Source organism: Nicotiana tabacum, chromosome 15, assembly GCF_000715075.1.
Source record: "Nicotiana tabacum cultivar K326 chromosome 15, ASM71507v2, whole genome shotgun sequence".
Taxonomy (NCBI): domain Eukaryota; kingdom Viridiplantae; phylum Streptophyta; class Magnoliopsida; order Solanales; family Solanaceae; genus Nicotiana; species Nicotiana tabacum.
The window spans coordinates 133,727,755-133,737,753 of NC_134094.1; the positions used below are offsets into that span (position 1 = coordinate 133,727,755).

General features: G+C 34.8%; 2 protein-coding genes across 5 annotated transcripts; both read right to left on the bottom strand.

Annotated features, from left to right (window-relative positions):
* Window positions 1-562: 562 nt before the first annotated feature.
* LOC107766895 (uncharacterized) lies at window positions 563-2,234 on the bottom strand. Of its 4 annotated transcripts, none has more exons than XR_001643797.2 (3): window positions 2,072-2,234; window positions 1,297-1,364; window positions 563-1,210 (listed from the first exon to the last, which is right to left on the bottom strand). XR_001643797.2 is itself a non-coding variant. In XM_016585784.2 (2 exons), the coding sequence occupies exons 1-2, from the start codon at window positions 2,131-2,133 to the stop codon at window positions 1,000-1,002; spliced, it is 273 nt and encodes a 90-aa protein (XP_016441270.1). In that variant the 5' UTR covers window positions 2,134-2,229; the 3' UTR covers window positions 563-999. The 4 variants fall into 4 exon arrangements, 1 of the variants encoding a protein (XP_016441270.1); XR_012699475.1 differs by having other exon boundaries at window positions 1,297-1,377; XR_001643796.2 differs by having other exon boundaries at window positions 1,297-1,374; window positions 2,072-2,228.
* A 933-nt stretch (window positions 2,235-3,167) lies between these two features.
* LOC107766896 (eukaryotic translation initiation factor 2 subunit gamma-like) lies at window positions 3,168-8,760 on the bottom strand. The gene is made up of 9 exons (XM_016585785.2): window positions 8,615-8,760; window positions 7,078-7,231; window positions 6,873-6,934; window positions 6,200-6,312; window positions 6,019-6,121; window positions 4,610-4,837; window positions 4,305-4,523; window positions 3,838-4,098; window positions 3,168-3,754 (listed from the first exon to the last, which is right to left on the bottom strand). The coding sequence occupies exons 2-9, from the start codon at window positions 7,181-7,183 to the stop codon at window positions 3,452-3,454; spliced, it is 1,395 nt and encodes a 464-aa protein (XP_016441271.1). The 5' UTR covers window positions 7,184-7,231; window positions 8,615-8,760; the 3' UTR covers window positions 3,168-3,451.
* Between the last annotated feature and the right edge of the window lie 1,239 nt (window positions 8,761-9,999).

Genomic DNA, 9,999 nt, shown 5'->3' on the forward strand with positions numbered 1-9,999 from the left:
TGGCTTAATCTATCCCAGGATTAGTAATCAAATAAGGAATAAGGCGATACTAAATTTTTACCTCAGGATTATTTTTGTTTATCCATTATACCAAATGACCCATAAATTAGCAAAAGTCGCACACCCCACCTTTTCAAGTGTATTACATAACTAATTGTGCAACTAGTAATAATTTGCACTATTGGGAATATTAGATCTAGAATGTGGCTGGATATTCTTTAAACTTATATAATTATATTTGTAGTTGTGCTTAGTTAATACCAATGTTGTGTAAACGATGAACTTGAGTAATTCATGTTAGTCAACTTGTATTAACTCTTTGAAAGGTTTTAATAGGACTATTAGGAACCACTCCGTAATAAGTTTTTATTTTTGAGATTTTTCCATCAAACTGAAAAGTATATTTCTAATATTCTAGATACAAAAGATAGTCACCTATAACATATTTATCACGTAACTGAATTAAAAAGAAAAACTAAAGAAAATATAGATGCGTTTTGTTGCAAAAAAGAAAATATTCAAGACAAATTCTCTCAATAACAAACTTAAAACAATTATCTCAAAATCAAATCCGATTCATCAATTAGAATTAAAATACCAAAAACAAAACATAACAAAAATAAAAGCATCTGAAAGTGACTAGTGACGATCATCAATCTTTACATCCTAAAGAGGGCAGCCTAGTGCACAAAGTATCATGCGTTCACGCAGGGTTTAGGAAAGGGCCGCACCTTAAGGGGTGTGATGTAGGATGCAAGCATCGGTGTCTGATTCCACGGCTCAAACCCGTGACCTATAGGTCATACGGAGATAACTTGACCGTCGCTCCAAGGCTCCCCTCCAATCTTTTACATACTAAACATATATATATAAATATTTAGATTTGATATAAACACATAATCAATACTGTTAGACAAAAGGGTCATTGCCAACCACTTTCTTCTTTCATTATTATTGATAAGCAATAATTTTCTTTTGGATTGTTGTATCATTCATTGTTTACTCCTCTTGTCTTGGACCTGTAGGCCCACTAATCTGACCCGAAGGCCCATTAGTCTGACCCGAAGGCTTGTAATATCCAGTAATGGAGTCTGGTACCCATGATAATGACTCTGAAGTTGCCTTCTCTTCCTCTTGTTTTCCTTTACTCTTTAAAGTCCTTTTTGTAGACTCTGTTTCTGCTTGTGATACTGCTGCACCATACCCTCTCCTACAAAAAAAAAAAAATATGAATAATATGTTTTTATTAAGTTCACCTGTTATAACAAAGTAGCATTAGATATATAAGGACAGCACCGTGCACTAAGTTCTCGCTATGCACGGAATCCAGGGAAAGGCCGGATCGTACGCCTTAGCCTACATTTCTGCAAGAGGCTGCTAAAGTAGCATTAGATAAAGCAGATTTAAAATCCTAAATTTTGCCCAATATAAATATAGAATTTAACTTATATATACTGACAGTTTAGAATATATTTATATGTTGTCAGTTGAGGCTGATGCAAGATAACAGTACCAGATTCAACTGAACCCAGTATTTTTGACACGCATAAATTTATGTGTAAGAAGTAACAAATAATAAAGACAAATTCATGGCTATAAAAATGAAACGAGTTAAATATTAAAAGTCTTAAGGTTGAATCCTGCATGCGCCACTGGATTTGGGTACATTTTTACTTGTCATATTTACCATCTTTACGTGTTAACAATCTTAGAAATTTACATGTAATTAGCTTCCCAGGGACTTGATTGTGTAAAAAATTACCATATAGAGTAGGAAAATTCATTTGACCTTATTTAGTGTCATGTTTCAACTCTTTATGTAGATTTAACAGGAAATCTCATAATCGCTTCACAATGAGAACTCTATATCTGATACTCCCAATTTATGAGAGTCAATTTGACTAATGTTTGAAGCTAAATTGGATTAGATGAACTCAATATCTTAAAATTAACATGTAAATGTCTAAAACTATACAAAAGTTGCACTTCTTTATATATCAATATGATTAAAAAATACATCTTAAGATATTGAGCGAGAGAGTATAAATAGGTACCAGAAGATCTAACTCACCTGGAAATGAGACAAAAGGAAAGCCTGGTTTTGGAGAGTATTCCTGTCATATTTCCAGCCATTTTGATTCAAAGTAAACTCCAAGACTTGTCAATACTAATAAAAGAATTGGTGAAATATTTCGAGTTTTAGAGAAACACAAGCCAAAAGTTGCTTTATATAAGAAATGAATAGTCAAAAAGTGGAAATATTGGTGTAGGGCAATTTTATGATTGTGTCCACTTGGTCATCCTTGAAGCAGAACCACCCACGTTGCAATATTCTATAGAAGCATTATACTTTAATTCCTAATATGGTAATAATATAATAGTAAGAAGAAACTTCCAAGAGGAAGACGTGTAAGAAAAGCCAAAAAAAAGAAGAGTGTTTTGGTAATTTGAAAAGAACGTGAAATTATAGTTAAATCTTAGCTGCAAACGATTTTGTTTATTTGAGTGATATTGTTCCTTTCTTGTCGATTTCTTACAAGAGTTCAATTTTATGCCTTATTAGTGTATAAAATATTTACACGATCAAATCAATTATAAATTCGTATAAGTAAATCTCTATAATAATCATTGGTGGCATGTAGGCACGAGAAAGGTTACCACTTTTGGCCTTTCTTGTAATCACGACGTACTTGTGCCAAAAGGTTCTTTATTCAAAATGCCACTAACGTGTACTCCGGTTATGATGTATAAAAGTCGTTGAAAGCAAATAATAAATAAATAAACAAATGTCCTATTATTGACACTATAAATTTTTAAAATGAAGTGATCATACAATTTAATACTCATATGATAGTAGAGCAGATAAAAATTTTAAGTTCAAGTCCTACTATCACCCGTTAACAAAATATTTTTACATGTTTCGTCCAGCAAAAAAAATTATATCGCACGAGGAAGATATGCTACAAATACAAGATAAATATATAAATACCAACATGTTTCGTCCAAAAAAAAAATTTATATCGCACATAAGATATGCTACAAATATAAGATAAATATATAAATAAAGTACGCCATCTCTCGTAGTTTAACCTTTTGGATGAAGAATAGCAATAGAAATTCCCAAAGATAATTGTAATAATGTTCAAACATGTGCCGCAAGCTTAATGTTTTGGACGAACTCATAAGAATATCCACCTTAATAACTAATGAATTACAAGGTACAACCACTAGAACAAGGGGGGAAATAAGAAAAAAGAAAAAGAGAAAAGAAGTCACAAATAGGAAAATGAAACGTAGCAGATTATAGAGTATCCGAAATTTTAAATAATCTTTTCTCCTACACCGGACAAAAATAGTTCCTAGCAACTGTCTGCCTTCCCACATCTAAATCCCAAAATCGAGTTGTATCACTAGTTTTTTCCTGTCACTCAGTAGTAATTTGGGTTTGTACTCAGACGGGGCAAGGTGGAACATCAAGAGTAATACCAGCTTGGATTTGACCCCAACCAATAAGACGCCAGTGCTTCTCGATTCTTCGGCTAAGAGCAATTTTCTCACCTTTGCTGGTACACACAGGTGATGTCAATTGCAGCTTTGCAAAGACATTCTTTACAGCGACAACACGAGCCCCTGTTGACATAGACCCTATGTTTAGCATGAGGATTTCTCCCTTAGCCAGCTTCGAAACTTTACCCTGCCTTTCTGAGTCCTTTGTCCTCACTCCCAGAAGACGGCGGAGCAAAAAGAAATTTACCTGCATTACAAAGTGATGTCATTTGGAAGAAGAATAACAGTCATGCTCTTTCTGTTCTAAAAAGTGTTATCTAAGTGATTTACCTCCAGCTCAACAAACACTTCAGGAAGCGACCCGACCTCCCCAAGAACCTGTCCCACCAATCGATCAGCACGAGTCAGCGTCGGATCCATAGTTGTCCCAACTCCAATGAGGCCTCCGGGCACAGCAAATTGTAGTTCGTTTTGCTCAGCAAACAATGACACTATTCTTGAATATATTGGGGTACACTTAATGTTGCCACTCTCATCCTTGACAACAATACCAGGACGAACCTCAATAAGTTGATTTACCTTCAGCACACCCTGCAGAAAAAATTTACTTGCTCATTTGACAGACCATCTTCCAATCGGATTTTCATCTCTTTATGAAGGTTTGCATAAGCATCGGTAGAAACAAAAGTACGTCTACTGGGTTAGTAATTTGTGCCCTTGGTCAGTTAACATGAACCGCGAAAGAAGAGAAGGTATGACTGTAGTATTTGTTTGCTTTATGGAATATAAGAACAAACCTTCAGTATACTGCCACCAGCAACACCACCTCTGATATCATCAACTTCAAAACCAGGTTTATTAACATCAAATGAACGGATGACTATCATATTTGGTGGTGAAATGAAATTCCTTTCAGGAATGGGAATTTTCTTCACAATATATTCAGCAACAACATCAATGTTGTACTTCAATTGTGCAGAGATTGGTACAACTGGGGCACCATCAGCAACAGTTCCCTGAACAAGGTAATGAAATAAAGTAAAATAATACAGCCTTAAGATCAAGGACAGAAACAGTAAAGAGGTAAACCAATTACACTAACCTGAATAAATTTCTGAATTGCCTCATGCTGGTTAATGGCAACATTTTCCTGAACTAGATCAACCTTATTTTGGAGAATTATTATGTGTTGGAGGCGCATAATTTCAACAGCAGCTAAATGTTCAGAAGTCTGAGGTTGGGGACAGCTCTCATTAGCAGCAATTAGAAGTAAAGCTCCATCCATAATTGCAGCTCCATTAAGCATCGTAGCCATGAGAATATCATGACCCTGCAGAAAATTTCATAATACAAAAGCATTCTATATCAGGAAATTAAATGTCTTAATTGACAGCCATAAATCAGACAATGAAGTAATGAACCCAGGTAATTGGGAAAAGACTAGACGTAGGGGAAGTGTTTACAGATTGACACATTGCAAAAGAATAGTGCAGAGACTGGCAAAACTCAAAAGAACATAAGTAGATAACATATGTACTATCTTTTTAAGTTTTAATAAAGGTATAGGATCAAAAAGAATCCTACAGATCAGACAACAGACATGTTGGGTTTTGGAGCCTATTTTGTAAAAATGTAAGGGTTCGATATTTCCAAAAGTGAGCTGCAATGCAGCCAATGGAAGTTACGAAGACAAAGTAGTTTCACTTAGTACTGAAAGTATCTACGAATACAATAACATGAAAGTAATCTGCCTAAGAAAGAATCTCTCAACATAAACGAATGAGGCAAAAAATCTACTGCATGTTCACAGGCTTATATATCCAAAAAACCTGAGATCATAAGAAAACATTTACAGATTCTCAGGGAGGTAACAGATGCAGATATGAGATTCACCAACTAAACATAACCAAACCCGCTCATGCCTAGAAAAGGCATTCTAGTTCTGAAGACAGACTAAATAGGAGCCAGAAACTCTCCTTTTTTATCGGCAATTTTTTAATAACTGAGAAGTCCTCAAGGACCAGTGGCGCACGGTTCGAAACTCGGTCGAGAATGGGCCAGCCCCTCTACCCTTCTCCACTTAAATATCAGGCTTTTGTCTGTGGCGGGGCTCGAACCCGTGATGTTCCCCTAACCCACACATCACGCGCTAAGCTCTTACCACTAGATTAAAGCCCTGGAGGCAATTAGGAGCCAGTAACTAAGGGAAATAAAATTTCCTAGTCTTTCGTTAAATCCAAGACAAAGCTACTCGGAACTGCAAATAGCATGAATGCTAAAGATGTGACAGAGCATGGAGAACTTCAGAAAATAAAACAGCACTGGTCCATTTAAAGATATTTTGATATCTTCACTCTGGTGTATTACCTAAATTATGACAACTTAAGATTTTCATTGGAATAATCATATCCGCATGAGATCAGACACACAAAATTATCACCCTCTCTAGTGACCCAATACTCAAGTAAAAAATGGCAGCAATATATACCGTAAATGGTAGGCGAGACTTACTGGACAATCAACGAACGATACATGTCTCAGCAATTTCATCCTACAGTTCTCAAAACCAGGGACATCACACATTGGACTGTCTTCTTTTCCACTTCCATATGCCCTGAAAAAGGATATCGTTACACATAAAAGCAACCAAATGAGCACAAGAATCAGTTCCATCTCAATTTCAAGTACTTACTTGTAGCACATGGGTCTAGGGCAGCGATCTTCTTCACATTTATATATCTTAGCATTAGCATATCCAAGCTTAATTGTGATGTTTCTTTCTAGCTCATTTTTAAAACGAACAGTCTGCATAAATATGGCAAGGCAGATAAATTAGTTTCCTTCTACAGGACAATAGACTCTGAGGTTGCCCCAATCAGTCATGTGCTTAGCTTTTAAAATTTTCATAGCATGAGTTCTTTATGACAAATGCAGTGAGATCAAAATAGGTACACATAATCAGACAAAACTGTCGTGATGGTCAACTTATCAAGGCAATCAATTGAGTACGAGCCAAAAACACATGCAAATCATCAATGATCTCAAAAGCTAATTATTCCAGAAAACTTTACCATAATCATGAGGTTCAATTCATGCCATAATATAGGCTACGCAGAATTCTTTGACACAAAAACTACACAAATAGTAGTAAACTGGGCCTAGACATTTTAAACATGCTCAAAATGGTTTATCCATAAATTCAAAAGTAATATAAGGACATATATTTACAGTTACAACGATCAATGTATTAGTATTATAGTTTTATAAGAAATGATCAACGTATTATTTCTTTTATAACAAGAAAGAAACTGACAAAAAAGAAGACATACTTAAGTGAAGGTCCAGATTCCAAAACAAAGGCATACCTGCACGCCAGATATAGCTTTTACCACTGTTGATTTCCCATGAGCCACATGGCCAATGGTACCTGGATGAGGAAGCTAAATTCAGGCTGATGCCAGTAATGTGTAAAAGAGTTTCTCAAAGAACCCTAAAAAACAAATTGGAGTCTACATACAGTAACATGTCAGTGAAAACAGGGTTCAAGTGTTCAAATAGTCATCAGTTTACCAATATTTATTGTAGCCTGACGAGAAATAACCTCTGGTGAAAGTGGATGCAGCTTTGTCACATCCAACTTGCTCAGTTCCTGCTCCATCAGTCCTTTTCGAGACATTTTTCAGCTGCTCTTTGATACTTCTTCAGATGTCAGTAATTTTCAAGTCTGGAATTAGACATAAAAGGAAAAAATCATGCTCGAAACAGTTACATCAGACAGCCAATTAAGCAATGTATGTATAAAATCAAGGCATTGAGTTTTACACATAAAGTAGCTTAATCACAAAACGTTGTTTCATTGGACAGAAAACTATCAGAGACATCATTGTTATTCTTTGTCTTTTTTCCTTTTGGGGATCTTATTTTTGCTAGAGAGAATTGTTTTTTCTTTTACAACTAGAGGTGATCTGTCATCTGAAAGGTTCTCATTTTCAAACATAGAAATAGTAGAACCTCGCTTACCAGCAAGCAAAATCCACCCTGAACTACCCCAGCAAGAACTCTATTCATCAGCACATTCTAACTTTCAAATTCTAACTTTCCTATCATCTCCACTTTACAGTATTCAGTTGAATTCAAAAAACAAATACAGCTATTTAAAGTTCAAATCACAAATATGCTGTGGTGGCATGCGGTGGAACACATAGATTCCAGTTACTACAATTTGCAAACTCTAACTAAAACATTTCAAATAAAGATTATACATAAAGTATTTGCAGTTACAATAATGTGTACTTATGTTCTTTAGAAATACAATGTAGCTACAATAACAGATAAACATAATAGGGGTGATGCTTCATTCTTTTGTGATTCTTTCTTCTTCCTTCGTTTCCTTTTAATAAGGCATTCATTATTTCTTCATGTAAGGATAAGTGCGATCTTTACAGAACTTCTAACTTTAGAGATTCCTTAATTTGCCTTAAAGGAAATTTTTTAGTATGCTAATGAAACGGAACCAGATAAAATGGAACTAAAATAGAAGATCCATACAGCCGATAACCAAAAATCCATTACATTACCCGTTAAAATGCTATGAATAAAACCCGAATAGGATTTAATGCACAGTTAACTGATATACATTAGAACTTCTTCACTTCCAGAAATCCTTTAACTAGACAATTTCAGCTCCAATTACTTCACAATTTAGTAATTTACAAGCCAAAAAAAAAAAAAAGCGACTCACAAATGGATAAAGTACAACCACAAGATTCAAATAGCAACGTAACTGATTTCAAGAACTTAAATTCACGTATTTTAGTTACATACAAGTCCTAAAACCCTAATTCCTAAATCTCAGTTCACCAGATATTTTAGCTCCGATAGAATTAGAGTTGGCACGATTCATAACAGAAATAAGAGCAAAACTAAATATAAATAAGCAAATATATTCAGATAGAATTTTAAAAAAAAAACTCACAAGCTAAAAAAACATTAAAAATTAAATATTTTGAAGGTTTTATCTTATAAGAAAAATATGAGAAATAGATACAGATGTAAATCACGGCGGATATGATGCCGCCGCCGGCGACGGCGGAGGGGGAGGACTCACCGGAGGGAGTGAATACGGCAGCGTGAGAAGTGTACTGGAGTTTCCAAGGCAGAAAGAGAGAGAAAGCAAAACAAAAAAATGTGAATTTATCTTAGGGATGAAGAAGATGATATTTACGTTCGAGACCCACTACTATATTTCATTATATGAAGACCACTCATTTTCTAGTTTTGTTGTTTTACACCCGTTAAGGCCCAATTATGTTTTTCTTTCACATTGTTTTAAGAAAAAAGGCAAAAAAAACATGAAGGCTGATCGGCCGAAATTAATTGCATTCGCTAGCCAAAAAGTATATAAAATAAGTATATTATATGGTGTACATAAGGCTGTAAAATAATATATATATATATATATATATATATATATATATATATATATATATATATATATATATATATATATATATATATATGTGTGTGTGTGTGTGTGTGTGTGTGTGTGTGTGTGTGTGTGTGGCACTGGACTCTTGCTGTAGTGTGAGTTTTCGAAGTTACTTAGGGCAATCAACATGAATTTCTTTAAATTGATCCCTCTTTCTTACCGACTCTTCTTAATGGAGTAGAATTTATTGCCTAGGAGCTTAGCTTGTTCAAGCCGTGGATCTCCTTCATTATTTTGCGTTTATTTGACCAGTGAAATTGGAAAATTTAGAATATATTTGATGTTTCTTCCATCAATCAACCAATTGTATATCGTATATCACATATTATGTGTTTGATGTTTTCCGAACTATTATTCAATGTGTCACGACCCATTTTTCCTGTAGGTCGTGATGGCGTCCAACGTCACTGTTAGGCAAGTCCTAAAGTGAAATAGACAAATTACTTTTCTTTTAAGTTTTGAGTAAAACAAAATTTTCCTTAATTAAAAGATTTAGGAAATAACAGTTTTAAATAAACAAAGCGAAGGTTGTTGAGTGCAATCATAACCAAAATAATAGTTCAATACCACAAGTCTAGTAATGTGTGCCAAGACCTGATATCACAAGTGTATGAGCATCTAGTAGATTATACAAAATTTCAGTTACTGTCTGAACATAAAATAGACAGAATACAAATACAAAAGAGAGACTCTAGGGGCGGCAGAACGGTTTAGGAAGCAGCTCACCACTAGGCCTCGGGATATCTGGGATACACGCCAGTAGGACCGTCTGATGCACCTGTCTCAAATCCTGCACAAAAAGTACAGTACGTGTAGTATGAGTACGTAAACAACGTGTACCCAATAAGTATCAAGTATAATATCAAAGAAGTAGTGACGAGGGTCGACTTCGACACTTAATATGGGCCAATAATATTAAGATAGAAATCTTAAATAGACGCAGGTTATGTAAATAATAATAAATTTTCTTAACAAGCAGGAGCAAATAATTCTTCAACAATTTA

Excerpts from the sequence above, each read along its gene's own strand:
- LOC107766896 (XM_016585785.2), bottom strand. The coding sequence starts at position 7,183 with ATGTCTCGAAAAGGACTGATGGAGCAGGAACTGAGCAAGTTGGATGTG. Across the intron at positions 4,524-4,609 it reads CAATTCAGAAATTTATTCAG|GGAACTGTTGCTGATGGTGC; the intron begins GTTAGTGTAATT and ends TACCTTGTTCAG. Across the intron at positions 4,099-4,304 it reads CTGGTGGCAGTATACTGAAG|GGTGTGCTGAAGGTAAATCA; the intron begins GTTTGTTCTTAT and ends TTTTTTCTGCAG.
- LOC107766895 (XM_016585784.2), bottom strand. The coding sequence starts at position 2,133 with ATGGCTGGAAATATGACAGGAATACTCTCCAAAACCAGGCTTTCCTTT. Across the intron at positions 1,211-2,071 it reads TCCTTTTGTCTCATTTCCAG|GAGAGGGTATGGTGCAGCAG; the intron begins GTGAGTTAGATC and ends TTTTTTTTGTAG.